The sequence below is a fragment of the Maylandia zebra genome, linkage group LG11 (genome assembly GCF_041146795.1).
Source record: "Maylandia zebra isolate NMK-2024a linkage group LG11, Mzebra_GT3a, whole genome shotgun sequence".
NCBI classification, from domain to species: Eukaryota; Metazoa; Chordata; class Actinopteri; order Cichliformes; family Cichlidae; genus Maylandia; species Maylandia zebra.
The window spans coordinates 4,194,014-4,211,289 of record NC_135177.1 but is presented as its reverse complement, the minus strand read 5'-3'; the positions used below and the strand labels follow the sequence as shown (position 1 = coordinate 4,211,289).

Here is a 17,276-nt window from a genome sequence, read left to right as displayed (position 1 = left end):
TAAAATTCTTAATATTTAATAGGAAGAGCTGCAGCAAGTTGCACATATGTGGAACACCCACATAATACGCAGAAGCAGAAATGCTGTTGTTCCAAGTGGACGTCCGATTCTCATGTACACCATCCCTCATCTCTTTGGAGGACAGGATCAGAAAAGACAATCATTATTTTGTTTGGATTGTCGGTTCAAGATAGTAGCAAGCAAGCCTGTCTAAATATATTTAACCAAATCTGTGTACTCCAGTGAAGAATCAAAATTAAAGCAGGTCCTTGTATTAGTATTGCTTTTGTTTTTTTAATATTTTGACTGAGACATTTATGCAAAAAACAGGTGTTTGCTTCCCATCTAAAGAAAACATTTGACATCTGTTTATTAATTGAAATGAGAACATTGAAGTAAATGCTTGAATACGCAAAATGTTTTAAAAATAAATCAGAAAGACGTGCATTGAATAATTTCAACCTTTTGGCATTTCCAATTATTTTTTTAACTGAATTTCTATTATATCTGATTTCTGTTTTAAGACTGTCGAAAAAACATTTTTTGCTGATCCCATATATTCTCATTCATGAAATATTGTTTTCAATTTTACTGAAACATTGTGCAACTGTTATTCACCCACAAACAGTTTCTTGTAAATAAAAATTCTGCATTATTTAATAATTAACAAACACTGTTAGATGTTAGCCTCCCTTTTATTTGTGTTCAAGGAAAAGAAAACACAGACTCTTGATAAACACTACAAAACTTAACTTGTGTGCCAATTTTCTGTGTCTTTTATTCCAGTCAACTATTGCATCAAACACATTGCCTTCCAAAGTTATTCCCTTAAAATATGTTCTAAACAAATGACTGGTGGAAAGGTAAAAAAAAGATACTTGAAAATAATTAATATTAAATCTTTTGAATTATTACTAAACAAAACATCCCCTCTAGCAGACATCTTGTATCCAACAAAACTGTACCACAGACCTGTGGAAACGACCTTGACACATGATAAGAACTAATAATAAGCATAGTTCACCTCTTGCTGCTAACCATATGAACTTATTAAACATAATTAGTTAAAAGTTTTACTAGTTTAAATGTTAAGTATGAAAATTTAAACTGAAATCTACATATTTCATGGTGGAAACAAATTGATGTTATCCACAATTTTTGAAAATAAATTCAAATATGAAAAAAAGAATGTTTGGGGTTTTTTTTTGTTTTTTTGTTTTTTTTTTGGGGGGGGGGGGGGGGGTTACTAATAAAACACTTCCCTGAAATTTAAGCTCTTTCTTTTTTTATACAATGATGTGTTTCCTGTTTGTGGGTTTAACAAACTTTATAGCTTCATAGCCCGTCATTGTTAGTGCAAACCTTTTATTCTTTGGTTTAAACATGATGGACTTTAATCAAGCTATGCTGAACTCATAAGAGCTTTTAGCAGCCAAAACATTGTCCAGTTCATTTCGTAGTTCTGGGTAGGACGTGTATGTCCATGGTAGTTCCAGAAGAGGGCCGCTTGTGTGTGCCACAGGTCGTCGTGCCAGTCCATCCACAGGCGTGAACAGTACCTCAACCTTGTCAACACAGATGACATCTGACCCAGTAAGAAACCTGAACATCCTTCTGAGCCCTGTATCTTCAAGTCCTCTGATGTACTGGTGCAGAAATCTGAAGCTCTGCTTCTCTGCTTGAGTGGTGGGAGAGACAGTAAGCAACTTCAAAAGCTTTCTCGTTGTTGGCTTTTTATCTTCATACATTAGTAGGACATCTTGTGGGCTTTGAAAAGCTTTTAGGAAGTGGCTTGCAACTAAGGACATTTTCTCTGCGGCATATGCTGGTTTTTGGATTAATTGTTTGTGTGCGACTTTCAGAAGGCCTTTTAAGTTCTCTTTGGTTGGAAGCACTGATACATCCAGGCGATCCATGAGATCCAGCACTTCATCCCTGTCTTCATCTGAAAGATCTTCTTTTAGTGCCCTTTTTATCTGATCTCTATCTGATTGACTTAGGTAAAAGAGAAGACTTTCAAACAGCAGATCATCTGATACTTGATTCTCACCGAAGATGAGTGCCACTGTGAAAACAGGAGCAAGGCGACAAGGGAAATATCCATGGTCTTGAAATCCCTTCAGTAAAATTCTACCCATGGATTTCCACTCTTCTTCCTGCCATTTAGGAAACAGTGATGGCACTCTGAACTCCTCTCCTTCAGCTGTGTTGTCCACAAACTCTGACCAAAATGCAGCATACACATCTCTTGATACACCGTCTGCATCAGCTCCTTTTTCATCAATGTAGGTGTATTTTAGAGGTTGTATGAGGAGTGCTGGATCTTTGAACTGGCTGATCATCTCCTCCAGAATAGTAACCCTGTGAAGTTTGATGGTAACGCAGACAATCATATGATCCTGCAGAGCTTATTGCTTCATTGCTTATAGATGTATCTGGACTACTGACTGCTGTGTTTGTTGGAGGAAGTGTAATGGATGTGATGACCAGATCATCTTCCTCAAACTGCAGGAATGGTTCATCTATTACAGTGTCATCAAGTTGACAAGACAGAGGCTCTCCAAGGGAGGGTCCAATCATTACCTCAGATGTGTCTAATAATACATCTTCATCAGCATTCCTAGATTCTGATGATGAGACCACAACAGTGTGAGAAGCTTCTTCATCTCCTTGATGTGAGTCAGTCAGTTGTGTAACATTGTTTACATGTGTTTTCCCTCTATCATAAACTTCTTCATCATCTTCATCATTGGAAAATCTTCTTGTGCACAAGTAAAATCTCAACATTCCCATTTTAAGTGCTGAGTAGAGTTCTCCAACTCTGACATCTCCACCAAATACAGCCTCTTCCTGATAGTCTAATATGTCATGACCAGTGTTGGGACTAACGCGTTATTAAGTAACGCGTTACAGTAACTACGTTATTATTGTGGTAACGAGCACGGTAACTAGTTATTATGCCAAAATCAGGAACGCGTTAGTCGTTACTGGGATTTAGATAGGCTCGTTACTCGTTACTTCGTGTGGTGGCTATCACGGAGCTTCCACAGATTCAGTAACATTAGCAAGTGGTGGAGGCCAGCAGGTGGATGAAGGAAAAGGGACGCAGAAGGAAAAGAGACCCGAGGCGGCCGCCGGTCCAAGTATCAGGTGAACTGAACTTCAGGTAAGAAGTTATGACCTGCAGTCTATCTGGGTCAGATATAAACCAAGTTTAGGTGGAGTTTATTTTCGTTATTCTGACTTTTTCTGTACTGCGTGCTAGCTAGCATGACGGAGTTTCTATACAGCTGGGTGGTGCTATGAAGTTAATGAAGTTGAACTTTATTTTGTTCATAAGTTATTAGAGTTGCCAACCGTCCCGTCTGGTATTCAGAGAAAATATTACGCGTTTCTTATTGAGGTGAAAGGGAACAGTTTGTCCCGTAATTCAGCTACAATGAAAAAGACACAAAGCTGGAGTTATTCTGTGTTTACGCTGCACAGCTGCGTCTTCTTCTTTCATTCTCACCCCTCCCTCTCCCGTTTCTACTTCAATCATGAAACCTGATCAATGATCAGCTGATCGGCTCTCTTGTTTGTTTATCGCCCACTTTGCGCCTTAAGAGGAACCAGCGGATGTCGCGCTAAACAACAGCAGCACTTTTAAGCTTGATCAGCTGTTGTTAGAATTTATTTAATATTAATTTCTAGTATCAGCTGATGTTTGCTGGAGCCACAGCTGCAAAAAAGCTGCTGGTCATGATGTCGGTTTGTATATCTGGTGAGAGGGAAACATGAAGATGAAACCAGGAGATGTCCTTACTGGATCATCAGAGCTGTGATGGAGAAACAGGTTTACCTTTTAGCTGACATGAATGAGTTGAAGGGAAGTTATGAACTGTTTCTGAGAGACAAATAACCCCAGGATCCTTTTTTAGGTAGCTGACAGCTGGTAACTGTGCAGGGGCGGGTCTAGCAAAGTGTTGCCAGGGAGGCATGTAGGGCATTAACAGGGAGAGGTGGGCACAAAGAAATACTTTTCTTTCTTATTCTCATTTAAAATGTCTAGCTTTTAAAAAATAATTATCTGAGTCTTACAACAAACGATTGATAGATTGATGCATATATACCATCAAAACAGTGAACATCACTGTCACAACAGCATTTGTTTTCATTCAAAGGCTTTATGATTTTTCCTATAATGGTGGGCGGTCTCTAGTCAAAATGCCCGGGACGATTTTTTTTTTCCCAGTCCAGCCCTGTATGCAGCTCATCTGCAGTCTGGTGTTACCTACATCTTCCTATTCAGAAGGCAGAATTTCCGAGTTCTGAGTACAATCAAAGCACCACGACTGCAGTTTTTGTGTTGGATGTAAAAGGCGCACATGACGCTGTGACGTAGGCTAGAATCATGGCAGCAGTCAATGACGGTCCAGGCGTGGGATTTCTCTCGTGGAAATATACACATTATCTTTTCCTATCTATTGGTAGGTGGCACAGTGCACTTGTGGCAAGTAAGCAAGCTAGAAGACTGGCAAAGTTATGGAAGAAACACATTAACAAGAGAATTCTGAGTAAAACCAAAGTTACTTTCCCTAGTAACTAGTTACTTTGAAAGTAACGAGTAACTTGAAGTAACTGAGTTACTTTTGAGAGAAGTAACTAGTAATGTAACTAAGTTACTATTTTAAAGTAACTTACCCAACACTGGTCATGACTGAACACCTCCCATCTTCCAAAATTGCTTTTTCCACTTGGAAAGAAAAGATCTTTAGCATACTGTAATATGTCAGCTTTTTTGGAGTCTTTGGGCACACCTCCTCTGCGCTTTCTCACTTGCTTACCTTCATGGATCCACCCTAACTCAATTTTTCGAGTCTTTTTCTCAGCCCATTTGTTGTTTTTTGCATATGTTCTTTTTCTCTTAGAAACAAATGCCTCCTCATGATCAGGTTTCTTCTCATTTTCATTGATTCCCATCTTTTCCTTCAATTTTTCAAGCAATGAGTTTTTTCTTGATTCCTTAGTACTTGCACTACTGTTTTCCAAGCAGAACTGTCTGGCAGCTATCCGATCACCATATGTTGGGATGTAACCAGACAGGGTCTTGTCTTCCATGAAATCAATCACTGTGGGATCAATCTGTAATAACAGAGATATTTATTAGTATACAGAAGTACAAGGTATACCTGCTGCCACACCACATGAGGTACCTCACTAAAGAAATGTATGTAAATTTCACATGTGTTTTGATAATTGTCTATTATTATTTTAGTGGCAGCCATCGATATTTAGCATTTATTCTTTTCCTCTCTTTATGCCAGCAACATTAATCAGATTCTCTAACATGTCATTAATAGAAATATTACAGTATATACAATGCCCACTTTTGAAAAAGTAAATTAGTATTCACGTATCTTTCAGTTGCACCGTGCACAAAGGGTTTAACTCATTGTTTTTTTAAATTGAAGCCAAATATCAATATAAGCACAGTTTAATTCATTTGTTTTATATAAACAAGGAAACATTGTGCATCACATAATATAGTGATATATTTAAGAAACCTGGAATCTGCATAGGGTTAATTAGTAACAATTAATAACCGTGGTCATAACAACGACCCAGGGTTATACAGTGGGTTAATTTGTTTTACATTCTCGATTCCATATAGATCCACACCAATGCAGCCTACCGTTACGTCCTCACGCAGTCAAAGCGAGAGAAGCGAAAAGCGCTGTGGTTGCTAACTTAGCAATATGTCACATTTTTAGATGCTGTAACTTCGTAAAAAGCGAGTTTTACAAATTTCCCCCTTGAGAGAGCACTTACGCGTTCTTGTAGCATTCATAAGAGACAGTCCTCAGGTACACCACGATTCCGAAGAAATCTCAGAAGTGGGCTATCAGTGTTTGTGTCTATGTTGAAAGCAGGGCATTGAAAGTTAAGTGCCAGTTCTGAAGAGCGTGAGCTCTCCACATCTACCATGGATTTGGGTTCCCGAACGCAACACGTTTTACATTCTTACAATAAAAAATGTTATTCTAATGGTACCTTTTTTTTACATTTGTACAATATATGATTACGTTCGTACAATATGATAATTATATTGTACGAACGTGATAATTATGTATATTGTAATAACGTGATGTTATGTTGTTCAAACGTGAAAAGTATATTGTTAGAACAATAAACTTTTCACATTATAACGTGATATACTTCTATTTTCCTTTTGCCTGGGTGGCAGCTCTACGCTTCCGTAGAAGAGAGCAACAGTGGAAGAATTAAATATTCGACAGCACCTGGGTGGAGCACGAGCTTTAAACTCATGCACAAGAGAAATGTCAAATAAAACAGGTTTGTGATCAGAAAACACGGAATCCCCAATTTCCAAATTAAAAACAGATAAACCGCACGATAACACCAGGTCAAGAGTGTGCCCCTGCTGGTGTGTAGGGCCTTGTACAAACTGCACAAAGTTAAAAGATTGAATAAGATTTAAAAACTCCTGAGCAAGCAGTCCATCAGAGCAACAGACATGAATATTAAAATCACCAACTATTAAAATCCGATCATATTTAGGCACAATGTCAGCCAAGAAACATGAAAAGTCATTCAAAAAGTCTTTGTTAAACTTCGGTGGTTGGTAGATTACTGCACACCCAACCGGTTGAAATGTCCCAGTTCAATTATCAAAAGTTCAAAACTGGAGGGGGAACCGGTACATGGAGTTGTTTGCAATTAAAGTTATTTTTAAAAACTGTCAATATTCCTCCTCCTCTACCTGATATCCTTGGAGCATTTAAAAATGAGCAGTCGGAGGGCAATATTTCAGAAATGAAGCTAGACTCACCCATTTTCATCCATGTCTCAGTCACAAAAAGGAGATCCAATCCATTTGAAGAAAATAAATCATTTAAGACAAATGTTTTACTTGCTATGGACCCGGCATTTATTAAAACCCATCCTCGTTGGAGCTGGAGTCTGGGCGGAAGTTGTCTGTGAAGCCCAACTTAATGGGCGCAAATTCACAAAGTTTATTCCACAACGCCCAAGACGTGAAAAACACCGGCGAGCAGGCTCACATCCACTCGAGCGTACGACAGGAACCAGACAAGGAGCAACATGATCCAGGAGATGCCTTGGGATGCGATGGAATAGACTATAATCCACTGGAGCAGCTGCTAGAGAAAAAGTAAGGCAAGCTTTAAGCTTCACTAGCCGACCGGCACGTTTACCGCGGCGTCTGCGACGATGCGTTGGAGCAGGAGGAAGTGCTCCGCGTAGCAGGTAAGAAGGAACATCAGGAACATCAGCCAGGGATAGGGGATACCCTGTTGTTTGTCCTTGCTGATTTGTCAGAAAATATTAAAGATCCAAAAGTTTTTAGCGTTCATATACCAGTCGCGAGTTGATTTGGGTGGCACAAATTGTAAAAAACAAAACAAACAAAAACAAATTGACAGAGACAGACGGCAAGCTACACACACCGGCGCCAATTGTGTTATGATAAATTACGTAATAACTACAAGAGAAGACTTACCTTTGTGGAAATGCTTGGAGCAGACTAACGTGTGAGCTGGAGTGTTCTGGGACGTTATTTGGTCTTCGAATGGCTGCAATCCAGGCCATCCGTCGCCTCTTTGTTACTTTGGAAACATGGCTCGAACAATTTCTCTTCCACGACAGAATTTGATAAAAAAAAAAAAAACAGCTGGCTTCCCGTGGCTGTCATGCAACCGGCTATTGCGGTTAATAATACAACAGCTTCTTGCCATTTTTTGTGTTTCTTTTTATCGCTGTGTGACTGTTTTCTTGTGAAAGCCTGCGTGCGCTTGTACCATTTGCTCTATTGGTGATTCTAAATTGACACTGTAGGTGTGAGCGGTTGTCAAGTCTCTGTGTTGGCCTTGTGACAAACTGGCAACCTGTCCAGGGTGTGCCCCACCTTTCAGCCTATGGTAGCGGGATAGGCTCCAGCAAACTGTGAATTGAATAAGTGAAAGAGAACAAATGGATGGACTAAAGCTTCATAAGATGCAAGGCTAGGACATCCCTGTCTCACGTGTTTTGTTTCCAACACCAACCTTCACCCCCGAGTGAAAGTAATAAGCCCAGTTTTACAAAAGTGCAATTTTAAATCACTGAAAACTGGAGGTACATAGCTATCCAATTAAATAAAATAGCTTGTGAATTGAATTAATATTTGACATTTAAAAAGCTTTACCACTGGGGATACCAGCTATAGCTACCAATTTATTCCTAATGTACTACTTCATTTTCTGTTAGTTCTATCTATAGCTGTTTTCACACATGCACTGTAGAGCTGAACTTTTGCAGACATTACCAGGAGGAACTGAATGTGACAATGCAAATGTCCAGGTCAGCTTGAATGTGTGCTGCCTTCTTTGTACTCTACTGTACATGCAGTATAGTGTATGTTCCTTAACAAAGACTAGTTAAAATAAATTCATTGCAGGCTGGTTAGCACTATTGTCTTATCAGAGAAGATTGTGGTATAGATTTGAGCACGTCTGCTTGACTTTTTGCTTGAAGGTGTATTCCAGGGATAGGCTGCAGAAATAATACCGTGTCTTGTCTTTTATCAGAGGAAAAAGGTTCTCCTTGTTCTTGTCAGTCAGGAGCCAGAAAAATCAAATGCATCAAAAATTATTGACATTTTTTTCAAAAAAGAAAAAAAGCATAGTAATGTTCTTTATTTTCTGAAATATGTCTTTTATCTCTGCAGTTTCCTGTTACTTATTGGCCTCTATCAAAAACTGATATGGGCTAAAATCTGACAGGGCATATAGCCATTGGTTGATGGAGCTTTTTTTTAGACTGAACCCAAAGGAAATGTCTTTAACCATCAGGCTGCCATCCTGTGTCCTCACTTTTAGTGGTTGCTATTGCATTTATGAAGATTTATCTTCAGAGAATATAGGTGTGATAGGAGAATTTCTTTGATAAAAAGGGAGAGGTGTGGAGATCTTCTAGATGGAGATAAGACTGACCTAGGTTATCGGAGACTTCACACATGTCTTGAATGTCTTTCATCCTCAGGCCAATGACATCCACAAAGTCCTCCACCAGACGGAAAAGCTCTTTGATGTTTGGCCCCAGCTGAGAAAACAGAGACACATGAGAGCAGAATAAAAGAAAAAGGATTATGGATTTGAGGCAAATGTTCTGAAATGCTGTTCGAGCACTTGACACACAAAAGGCCTTTTATAGGAAATCTGGAATTTGAGACAAGTATTGCCATAGCGTCCTGTTTCAGTTCAGTGTCACAATGTCTTATAGCCCACACTACTATAACCAACATGAACATTTACAATTTGTACATCACCATTTTTTCTTTTTGATGACAGGAAATACACTGCAGCTTTGTTCTTATTTTCAATACTGAAGAAAAAGACGGCACACGGTTCTACTGAATGCAGGTGATGAGAAATAAATGGCTGTGATAAAGGCCTCAAGGCTAAAAGCTTGACTTTTTGATTAAATACATTGCAGTGATGCAACATCTGCTATTACATCAAATCACATTTTTTTTAAATGGCAAAATAAGTTAGGAAACCTTACATTTCTAAGCAGGGCTGCCACGGTTGGAGTTAATCACCGCTGACAGAAATGGCTGTGCTACTGTAAAGCTAGTCAGAGGCCAAAAGCAGTTCAAACTCAAAAGGTCTCTGAACGTTTGCGAGTGCCTTCGCCACAGCCTAGATCAAAGAGGGGCTTCAATATTATGAAAGAATCTGAACCTCATATTGCTTGTAGTATTAAATGGCACAAAAATTATTTTAAAAAGTGCAAATATGAATGAACTATCAGCATGAAAATGCAAAATGCATCTTTTTTAGTTTAATCAGATGTGATTCACTACTCCCCAATGTTGAAGATAATAACGATAGTAAAGTAAAGTGGTTGAAATGCTAATGCTCGCTCTCCTTCGTGTATTCAGACCATGCTGGGGGAACACAGAGTGTGCCATTTCCATTTTAAGATATCTGAAGCAGTTGGAGTAGAGCAGCTTGTTTTATTTAGCATTATTTCTCTGTCTGCATGCTGAAATTCCTGAGAACAGGCGGATGCTGGACAGCTTGTTGGAGGCACAGAGTGAATAAGTGCAGCAGATGGATGAGTGGGTGTTTGCGTCATTATCTGTAGTTATTTCTGTCTTTCAGCAATTCTCGCATTCCCCTTTCACTTCTCCTCTGTCTGTAAAGACACAGGTGGGCTGTTTGTCCACCTGTGTCTTTGTCATCTCTGCTGCCATCAGGATTTCTCCTTGATTGTTGAAGTTATTATTGCTCACAAAGTTCAAAAAGAGCTGCAATTACAGACAAGGACAGGTCCTATTTTAGAAAGAGAGGCTGATACTAACCAGTTGTGCTTCCTCCCATCTCTCCTTGTTTTCTTCCATCAACAGATTGCTGACTGATTGCACAAAGTTCTGGAAAGGAAAAAAATGATTTGCATTCAGTTTTTTGAAATCCTTCTAGACCCTTCTTAGTGGCTGCCAACTTGGTTATGTAGCAGAATCTGAGGGACAAATATTTGGACAGTTTTTAGCCAGAAATTATAAGTTTGTTGCTATTCAGACAAGGAGAGACTAGAGGATCTTTAAAATCTCACAAAGGACAAAATAGGATTTGCAACTTCATCAGTAAGAAGTAAATACAGCAAAAAAATTTAACTGCATATTTTACAATATACTTTTACTAACGTGTGCTTTTTATTAAGACACAAACTATAAAATTCCAGGATCTGGTGAAGTTTAAAACAGTGCAAATAATAGGAAAGGGATGCTCCCAATCGAAATCTTAGAAAGAGAAGGGAGGTATAATTTTAGAGGGAAGCAGAATTAAAAAAAACAAAGAGTAAGAACAACATTGAAACAACAACATTGAAAAGGATGTCTATTTCAATAGCAGGAGCTAAATTCTGGAATGAGTTAAAAGAAGAAATAAAAGGTCAGTAGTGATATTAACCAGTTTAAAATAAAACTCAAAAAAGAAATTTTAAATAAGTAAGAATGAAGAAAATGCAATTAACCCAAGACAGCAGTCAAAGTGATTTTTATTTTCTTCTGTAAATTAGCAAATCTAAATATAGTTTTAGTTGAATATGAGAAAATATTTTTTGTAATGTTATGTTCAAAGTTGAAGGCATTGTATACGTTTTTGTTGTTCAAATTTAGATGATGAGGATGTAAACCTGAGGGGGTAGGGCTAAATAAGTATATACTTCTGCCTACTCCTTTTCAAACAACTGCATGGAATGATTTTATGAAATATTGGTGAATGTATATGTTTGAAATAAAAATGAACTGAACTGAACTTTGTAGCCTAGATTGCACGTTGAAATAGAATATCCATTCATCCATCTTTTTTATTCCTCTTATTCAATACATTTGTAGTATAAAACATAGGTTCTATATAAGAAACAGTCAATTTACATTGTTAGGTGGGTATAGGAACACAGCCTTTCCCAGCTGGAGAGCAGAAGGCATCAACTGAATATCAACATGTATAAATTTGTCATCCTGTGTCTTTCACCTCTACCAGGCCACCAGCGACCTGTCTAGGGTCTAGGTTAGGACTGGATTTTTTGTATTATGACTCGTTAGCCGGTGATTGCTCAGATTTATTTTTTATTTTTTGCATTCATTTCAAGTAGTTGCAGCCATCATCAACACAATCAACCACTGGGCAACAAATTTTAATCGCAGGGAGATTGCACAGGGTGGGAGGTAACCTGTGTCCAAAAAACATCATGGTGTAACTCAAATGGTGTGCAAATAACTGCTGTCTAACTTAGAAAGATAGACAGATTGCCAGTGTATTGCAGTCAGTCTGCATGCAAGTCTGAAAGCAACCACGTCTCTTTGGATTAGTGGACTTAACTCTGCTGGTTCTATTCTGTTTATACTCCTGCATGAAAACAAGGTTGCCTTAGTTGCCCAAGTCATTTTGCAGGGACATGGCTATCCTCCAGCCAAGAGGTTGTTTGTAATTACCAACCTGCTCAATCCACAGTTTCCAACCAGTGTTTCGCATTATATGTAGCCATTGTAGGTTTTTTTTTCTGTTTAATACATTTTTATTTGGGTATTCTAAAAGGGCAAAAACTCTATAAAAGGAATATTCAATTCAATTCGATTTTATTTATACAGCGCCAAATCACAACAACAGTCATCTCAAGGCGCTTTATATTGTAAGGTAGACCCTTACAATACATAGAGAGAAAAACACAAAAGTCATATGACCCTTTATGAGCAAGCACTTTGGCGACAATGGGAAGGAAAAACTCCCATTTAACAGGAAGAAACCTCCAGCAGAGCCAGGCTCAGGGAGGAGCCGTGACAGGTTGGTGTTAGAGAAGGAGGCACAAAAGAGTTAGACAACAAGACAAAAATCCTAGCTCTAACCCTACATGGGTTGCCAGTGACCTTTTGGATCTTAAGAGATTACCTGTAAGGGAAGAAGACACTTTCACACTGTATTACACGCTGCAGCACAGTGGTAAAACCGTGTACCAGCTCACCCTCGTGTCCTCATTGCTGGGGCTGTAATATGTCCTCCTGAAGATCTCTGTCATGTTCTTCAGCACATCTACAATGGCCAGCAAATCACCACTATAGCTGGTTCCATCACTGGATATTTCCCTCAGCTTTGTCATTACTTCTGATACTCCATCTCCCACAAGGCCACGCTGCGCTTTGGACAGATGCTCCCGAGTCTAGCAGAGAAAGTGGCTTCTGTTAGTTTTCACAGTTAGTGGTCAACACAGCAGCAGTATCCATGTCTTTTTTTCAAAAGTGATAACACAGCATAATAACAGTTCAATGTAACTTAGACTTAATGAAAAAAAAGAATTAACATGTATGCCATGTGTCATACATTTTTACCCAGACACAGCTAAAACATTGCAATATCTTCATATGCATCTTTTGCAAGTTATTTAGACTCACTAAAGTCTGTATACTGCGATAGTCATTAGAAATGCACTTCATATAAGTGGGATTCTCCCAGTAGGCAATGCCCTCCTCATCCAGGGTGCAGCGGCGAAGGATAAGCCCTGTATGGGGAAACACATGAGGATTAACCTTCAATTATTTGGTGAGCCCTTGTTACATCATGCTTTTACAGGACATGCAAATGTAATCTTTCTACATGCAGGAAGAGCTCACCCATGGCATTGGGAGGACAGCGTACTGCTGCTGTATCTCCAGCTGGAGTCATCTTCCACACAACATTAGAGTAGTTGTCTTCTCCACATATTTCATGTGGTTCTGTTACCAGAGAAACATCAAAGTGTGTCATGCAATTGTATTAATCACATAACCAGGAGGTAGACTGTCTAAGTAGTGCACTTTTCAGTCTTTGATGTAGTGGAGCAAACTGCGCCCACCCACTGACCTGGGCATCTCTTTTTGTTACAGCTGCGGACCTCTTCCCGCTCTCCAGGACAAGGCTGCCCTCCAAAAAAGGGCCCATAACAAATCCGGTTTCTCTGCTGACTCCCCCCTCCGCAGGTTTTAGAACAACCCGACCACAAGGACCAGGTCTGCCACTTGCCATCCACTAAGAGAATGAGTGAATAATGATAATGAAATACAACAGGAACATGTAAATTTTACACATTTGCTATCAATGAAGTGAATTTAACCATTATGCGGACCACAATGTTCTGTTTTTATATTTATGAAATCTCATTCAGCACAGTTGGCTGAAAAAGAGATCGCCATGGTGGATTGTCCACCTCCATCTCGCCCTGTCCCTAGCATCCTCATCTTTCCCACTAATCCCTCTGCAGGTCCTCTTTCACTACATCCATGAATCTTCTCAGTGGTCTTCCTCTTGCCTGGGAGCTCCATATTCAACATCTTTTATATACACTATCCCTTCTCTCCACATGTCCAAACAATCTCAGCCTTGCTTCACCAATTATGTCTCAAAAGCACTTAACCTGAGCTGTATCTCTGATGTCCTCACTCTAACCCTGTGCATCTGGATCACTCCCAATACAAATCTGGGTTTCTTCAACTCTGCCACTTCCAGCTTATCCTCATGTATTTTTGTTAGTTCTACCATCTCCAAACTGTACATCACAGCAGGTCACACTGCTGTCTTGTCAATCTTTACTTTCACTCATGCTGTTGTTCTTCTGTCACAATGATAACCTAGTATAGCCTCATAATAAAAACATGGAGTTGAAAATAAGCTCTCCAATAAAAAAAACCCAAATTTTATTAAAGAAGTGAGAAAAGGAAATCAAATATTCTGAATTTAGGTCATTACGAAATACTATAAAATGCAATGCTAGTAATCTGAAGGTCTGTGTAATTTGTAGTAAATGTGGAGTTAAGTAACTATCTTTCTTCAACTTAGCATCTGGCTCTCTTACCTGGACACTCTCCAAGGAAGCAGTCGACAGTCTCCAGCCACTCGCCTCTGCACTCAGCACCCCCATATGAGGGGCCATTACACTCCCTGGTTCTCTGCATGGTTCCATTAGAACAGGAGGCAGAGCAGGAGCTCCAGCTGGACCACTCATTCCAGACGCCATCCACTGAGAGAGGCCAAGGTCACCACAGCAACAAGAAAACAGAACAAAAGAGAACGCTATCTGTTTGAAATACTATAACACTCAAAATACAACAAACACATTTTATAATCGCCTCTGTCAGTGCGCCCCAGGGTGGCTGTGGCTACAATGTAGCTTGCCATCACCAGTGTGTGAATGTGTGTGTGAATGGGTGGATGACTGGATATGTAAAGCGCTTTGGGGTTCTTAGGGACTAGTAAAGCGCTATATAAATACAGGCCATTTACCATAAATAGAGTTGTACCGTTCCAATTCTTGAGCAGACTTTTCACATTAACATGATTTTTTCTACTGGAGCATCTTATAGCTGCTTGAACAGACAAAGTACAGGTTAAGTATGTTTTAGGTAAACTAGTTTTGTGTTTCCAGGGTTGTGCTCAGAACTCTAAAACAGCATGCCCAGTAGCGTTCATAGTCGCAGACTTTTGAAACAGTCAGACCTTTGTGCACATGTAAGATAATGTCATGTTCACACTCACAAACATGCAGATACAGCAACTACATTTTTTGCTTAAGGAATAAAGATAACCTGAATTCTTCTTATTCTTCACCTCCCCACACTTGGCTTACTGCTGTGTGAGGTGGGAGTGATTGTTAAATTTGTATGTTTTATGCCCCACTGTACATAAGTGCAAGTGGGTGGGGGTTTGGCATGATGTTAAATAATCTAATAAGTGGCCTAAATCATTATTAACATTACCATGAAAATCTTCAGAAATCAAATCACATCTGAGGTCCTTACCCGGACAGACTGCTATATTGCAGAATTTGGTCTGTTTCTCTGGCCCTTCACATGGATCTCCCCCAAACTGCGGAGGGGTGCAGGTTCGTGTTCGAGACCTGTAACCTCGGCCACAGGTAGATGAACACAGACTCCATGGTGACCATTCGTCCCACGCTCCGTGCACTGCAATCAGAGCAGCTAGCGTATGATTTATAGACAGACAAACACCAAGACAACACAATACCTTCACTGCCACAGTGAACCGTGGGCAGTTATCTGGGATAATCTGTGCTAATTCAATGTGGTCACTGTACTTTCAAAGTTTAGGAGTCTCCCAGTATGTCTGCTCTGGTTGTATGAGAGTGTGAGAATATCCTAAAATCTCTAAAACCGCAAACCCAGTCATGCTTGTGAGGTGAGGTGTACATTGTCCCATAGGCCACAGACTTGCTGCAACTGTGGCGCTGAATCATGTGGGTCTCGTAAGGGTGAGGCAGGGTCCTGGAGAGGGCTGGGTGAGCACAGGGAGGCAGCAGGAGGGATTTTGGGGTGGGGGGTGGGAGCTTACCTGGACAAACAGCAGAGTTGTTGCAAGGTCTCTGCTCTCTCAGTGGCCCACTACACTGGGTGCTGTAGGAGGAGGACACACAGAAACGAGTGCGACTCTGCCAGCCCTCCCCACATGTGGCAGAACACACACTCCACGATGACCACTCCTCACCTGAAGCTGAGTCTACTGAGGAGGAAGGGATGGGTAAAGGAGGATAGGGGAAAAAAGAGGAGCGAAAGGAAAGGACAGGACCATAACTAATTATCATGCAGGATCTAGCCTCTGTGGCCAAAAGAGGAAGGGTTGTGCTCTGATAAAGGGTACATTCTCGCTGTGCTGCATTTAAGGGCTGCCTCCATTAAAGGCGTAATTTTTCCTGACTAGTATATGAATCTGTTCCAAAGGTGTTGATAAATGTCCTTTCTTTAGCAGACAAAGATAATGGTGCCTAGTCAGTCTTCAAATCCACTACAGAATAGAGACAAGAAAGTGAAATTTTCCTGTCCAAGTTAAATTTCTAAGGCTCTACACAAGTTCCCAAATGTTGTCCTTCAGTGGAGACAGCCCCTGAAATGGGCCCCAGCTTTTGGTCTGCTGCTGGTCTTTTCCTTCGCTGAGTTTCTGATGTCATATCCTTGGCATCGACTTCCAGTGGAAATTAATGCCCATGACTCTGGATATGTCAGCGATTTTTTCACTGCCCACGACTGCCTCTTCAGTGGGTCACTTTACCAATAAGGGAAAAGTGGGCAGTCTCAGGTGGGAAGCAGGGAAAGAAGTAAACAGGAAGTAGGGAATCAATTAGCAAATAAAAGTAATACTCCACTCAAAACCTATCTTTGCTGTAAATTTTACCCCCGTATCTTCAACAGATCTCAGTGGCTTTGTATGTTGTCTTGTTTTCCAAAGACCAATAGCTGTGGTCCAGGGTGTGCCATGTCTTTTTCCCTGTGACAGCTTGGTCAGGGTTCAACAACCCCAGCCACAGGTGGACTCTGGAGGTGATTAGCCCAGTTTAGCAGTGAGAGTTGAGATCCAGTTAAATCTAAACATTTGTTATGTAGTTATGTTCCAGAGAAGCTTCCAGGAGTGCAGGAACCTTCTGAAGGTTTGTGGTTACAATATCATATTAATGTCACCGTGTATGTTTGGAATTCGTGGGGAAATACTTCCACCATAGTAATTAAATACTGTGTGTCTGCCACTGACTTCTAATTTTATAAGCTATGCTACAGTGGTGGGTGTATAACTATGACAAAGTAGGATTACGCATTGTAATAATGCGATTTAGTTGAATGTTCAAATAAGCAACCAATTAAATATATTATTTTTTAATATATAGTAAATAAATATGTTACAGTGTTTCCTTGTTCGCTGTTGCCCCATTGTGTGGGAGGAAGAAATGAAAAC

The 17,276-nt window shown here is 39.9% G+C and overlaps 1 protein-coding gene across 8 annotated transcripts in view; it reads right to left on the bottom strand.

The window, feature by feature from the left end:
- The window catches only part of adgrb1a (adhesion G protein-coupled receptor B1a), a 206,080-nt gene that overhangs the window by 91,359 nt on the left and 97,445 nt on the right, over positions 1–17,276 (bottom strand). For 5 of the 8 annotated variants that reach the window (XM_076889693.1, XM_014410906.3, XM_012924834.3 and 2 more), the window contains 9 exons: positions 15,885–16,052; positions 15,335–15,499; positions 14,392–14,556; positions 13,404–13,568; positions 13,175–13,276; positions 12,956–13,062; positions 12,529–12,723; positions 10,367–10,435; positions 8,994–9,102 (listed from right to left, as the gene is read on the bottom strand). In XM_076889693.1, the coding sequence (XP_076745808.1) occupies positions 8,994–9,102; positions 10,367–10,435; positions 12,529–12,723; positions 12,956–13,062; positions 13,175–13,276; positions 13,404–13,568; positions 14,392–14,556; positions 15,335–15,499; positions 15,885–16,052 (1,245 nt within the window). Of the gene's footprint in view, positions 1–8,993; positions 9,103–10,366; positions 10,436–12,528; positions 12,724–12,955; positions 13,063–13,174; positions 13,277–13,403; positions 13,569–14,391; positions 14,557–15,334; positions 15,515–15,884; positions 16,053–17,276 lie in introns of all 8 variants that reach the window. The other 3 variants (XM_023153985.3, XM_076889694.1, XM_004571680.3) reach the window with 3 other exon arrangements.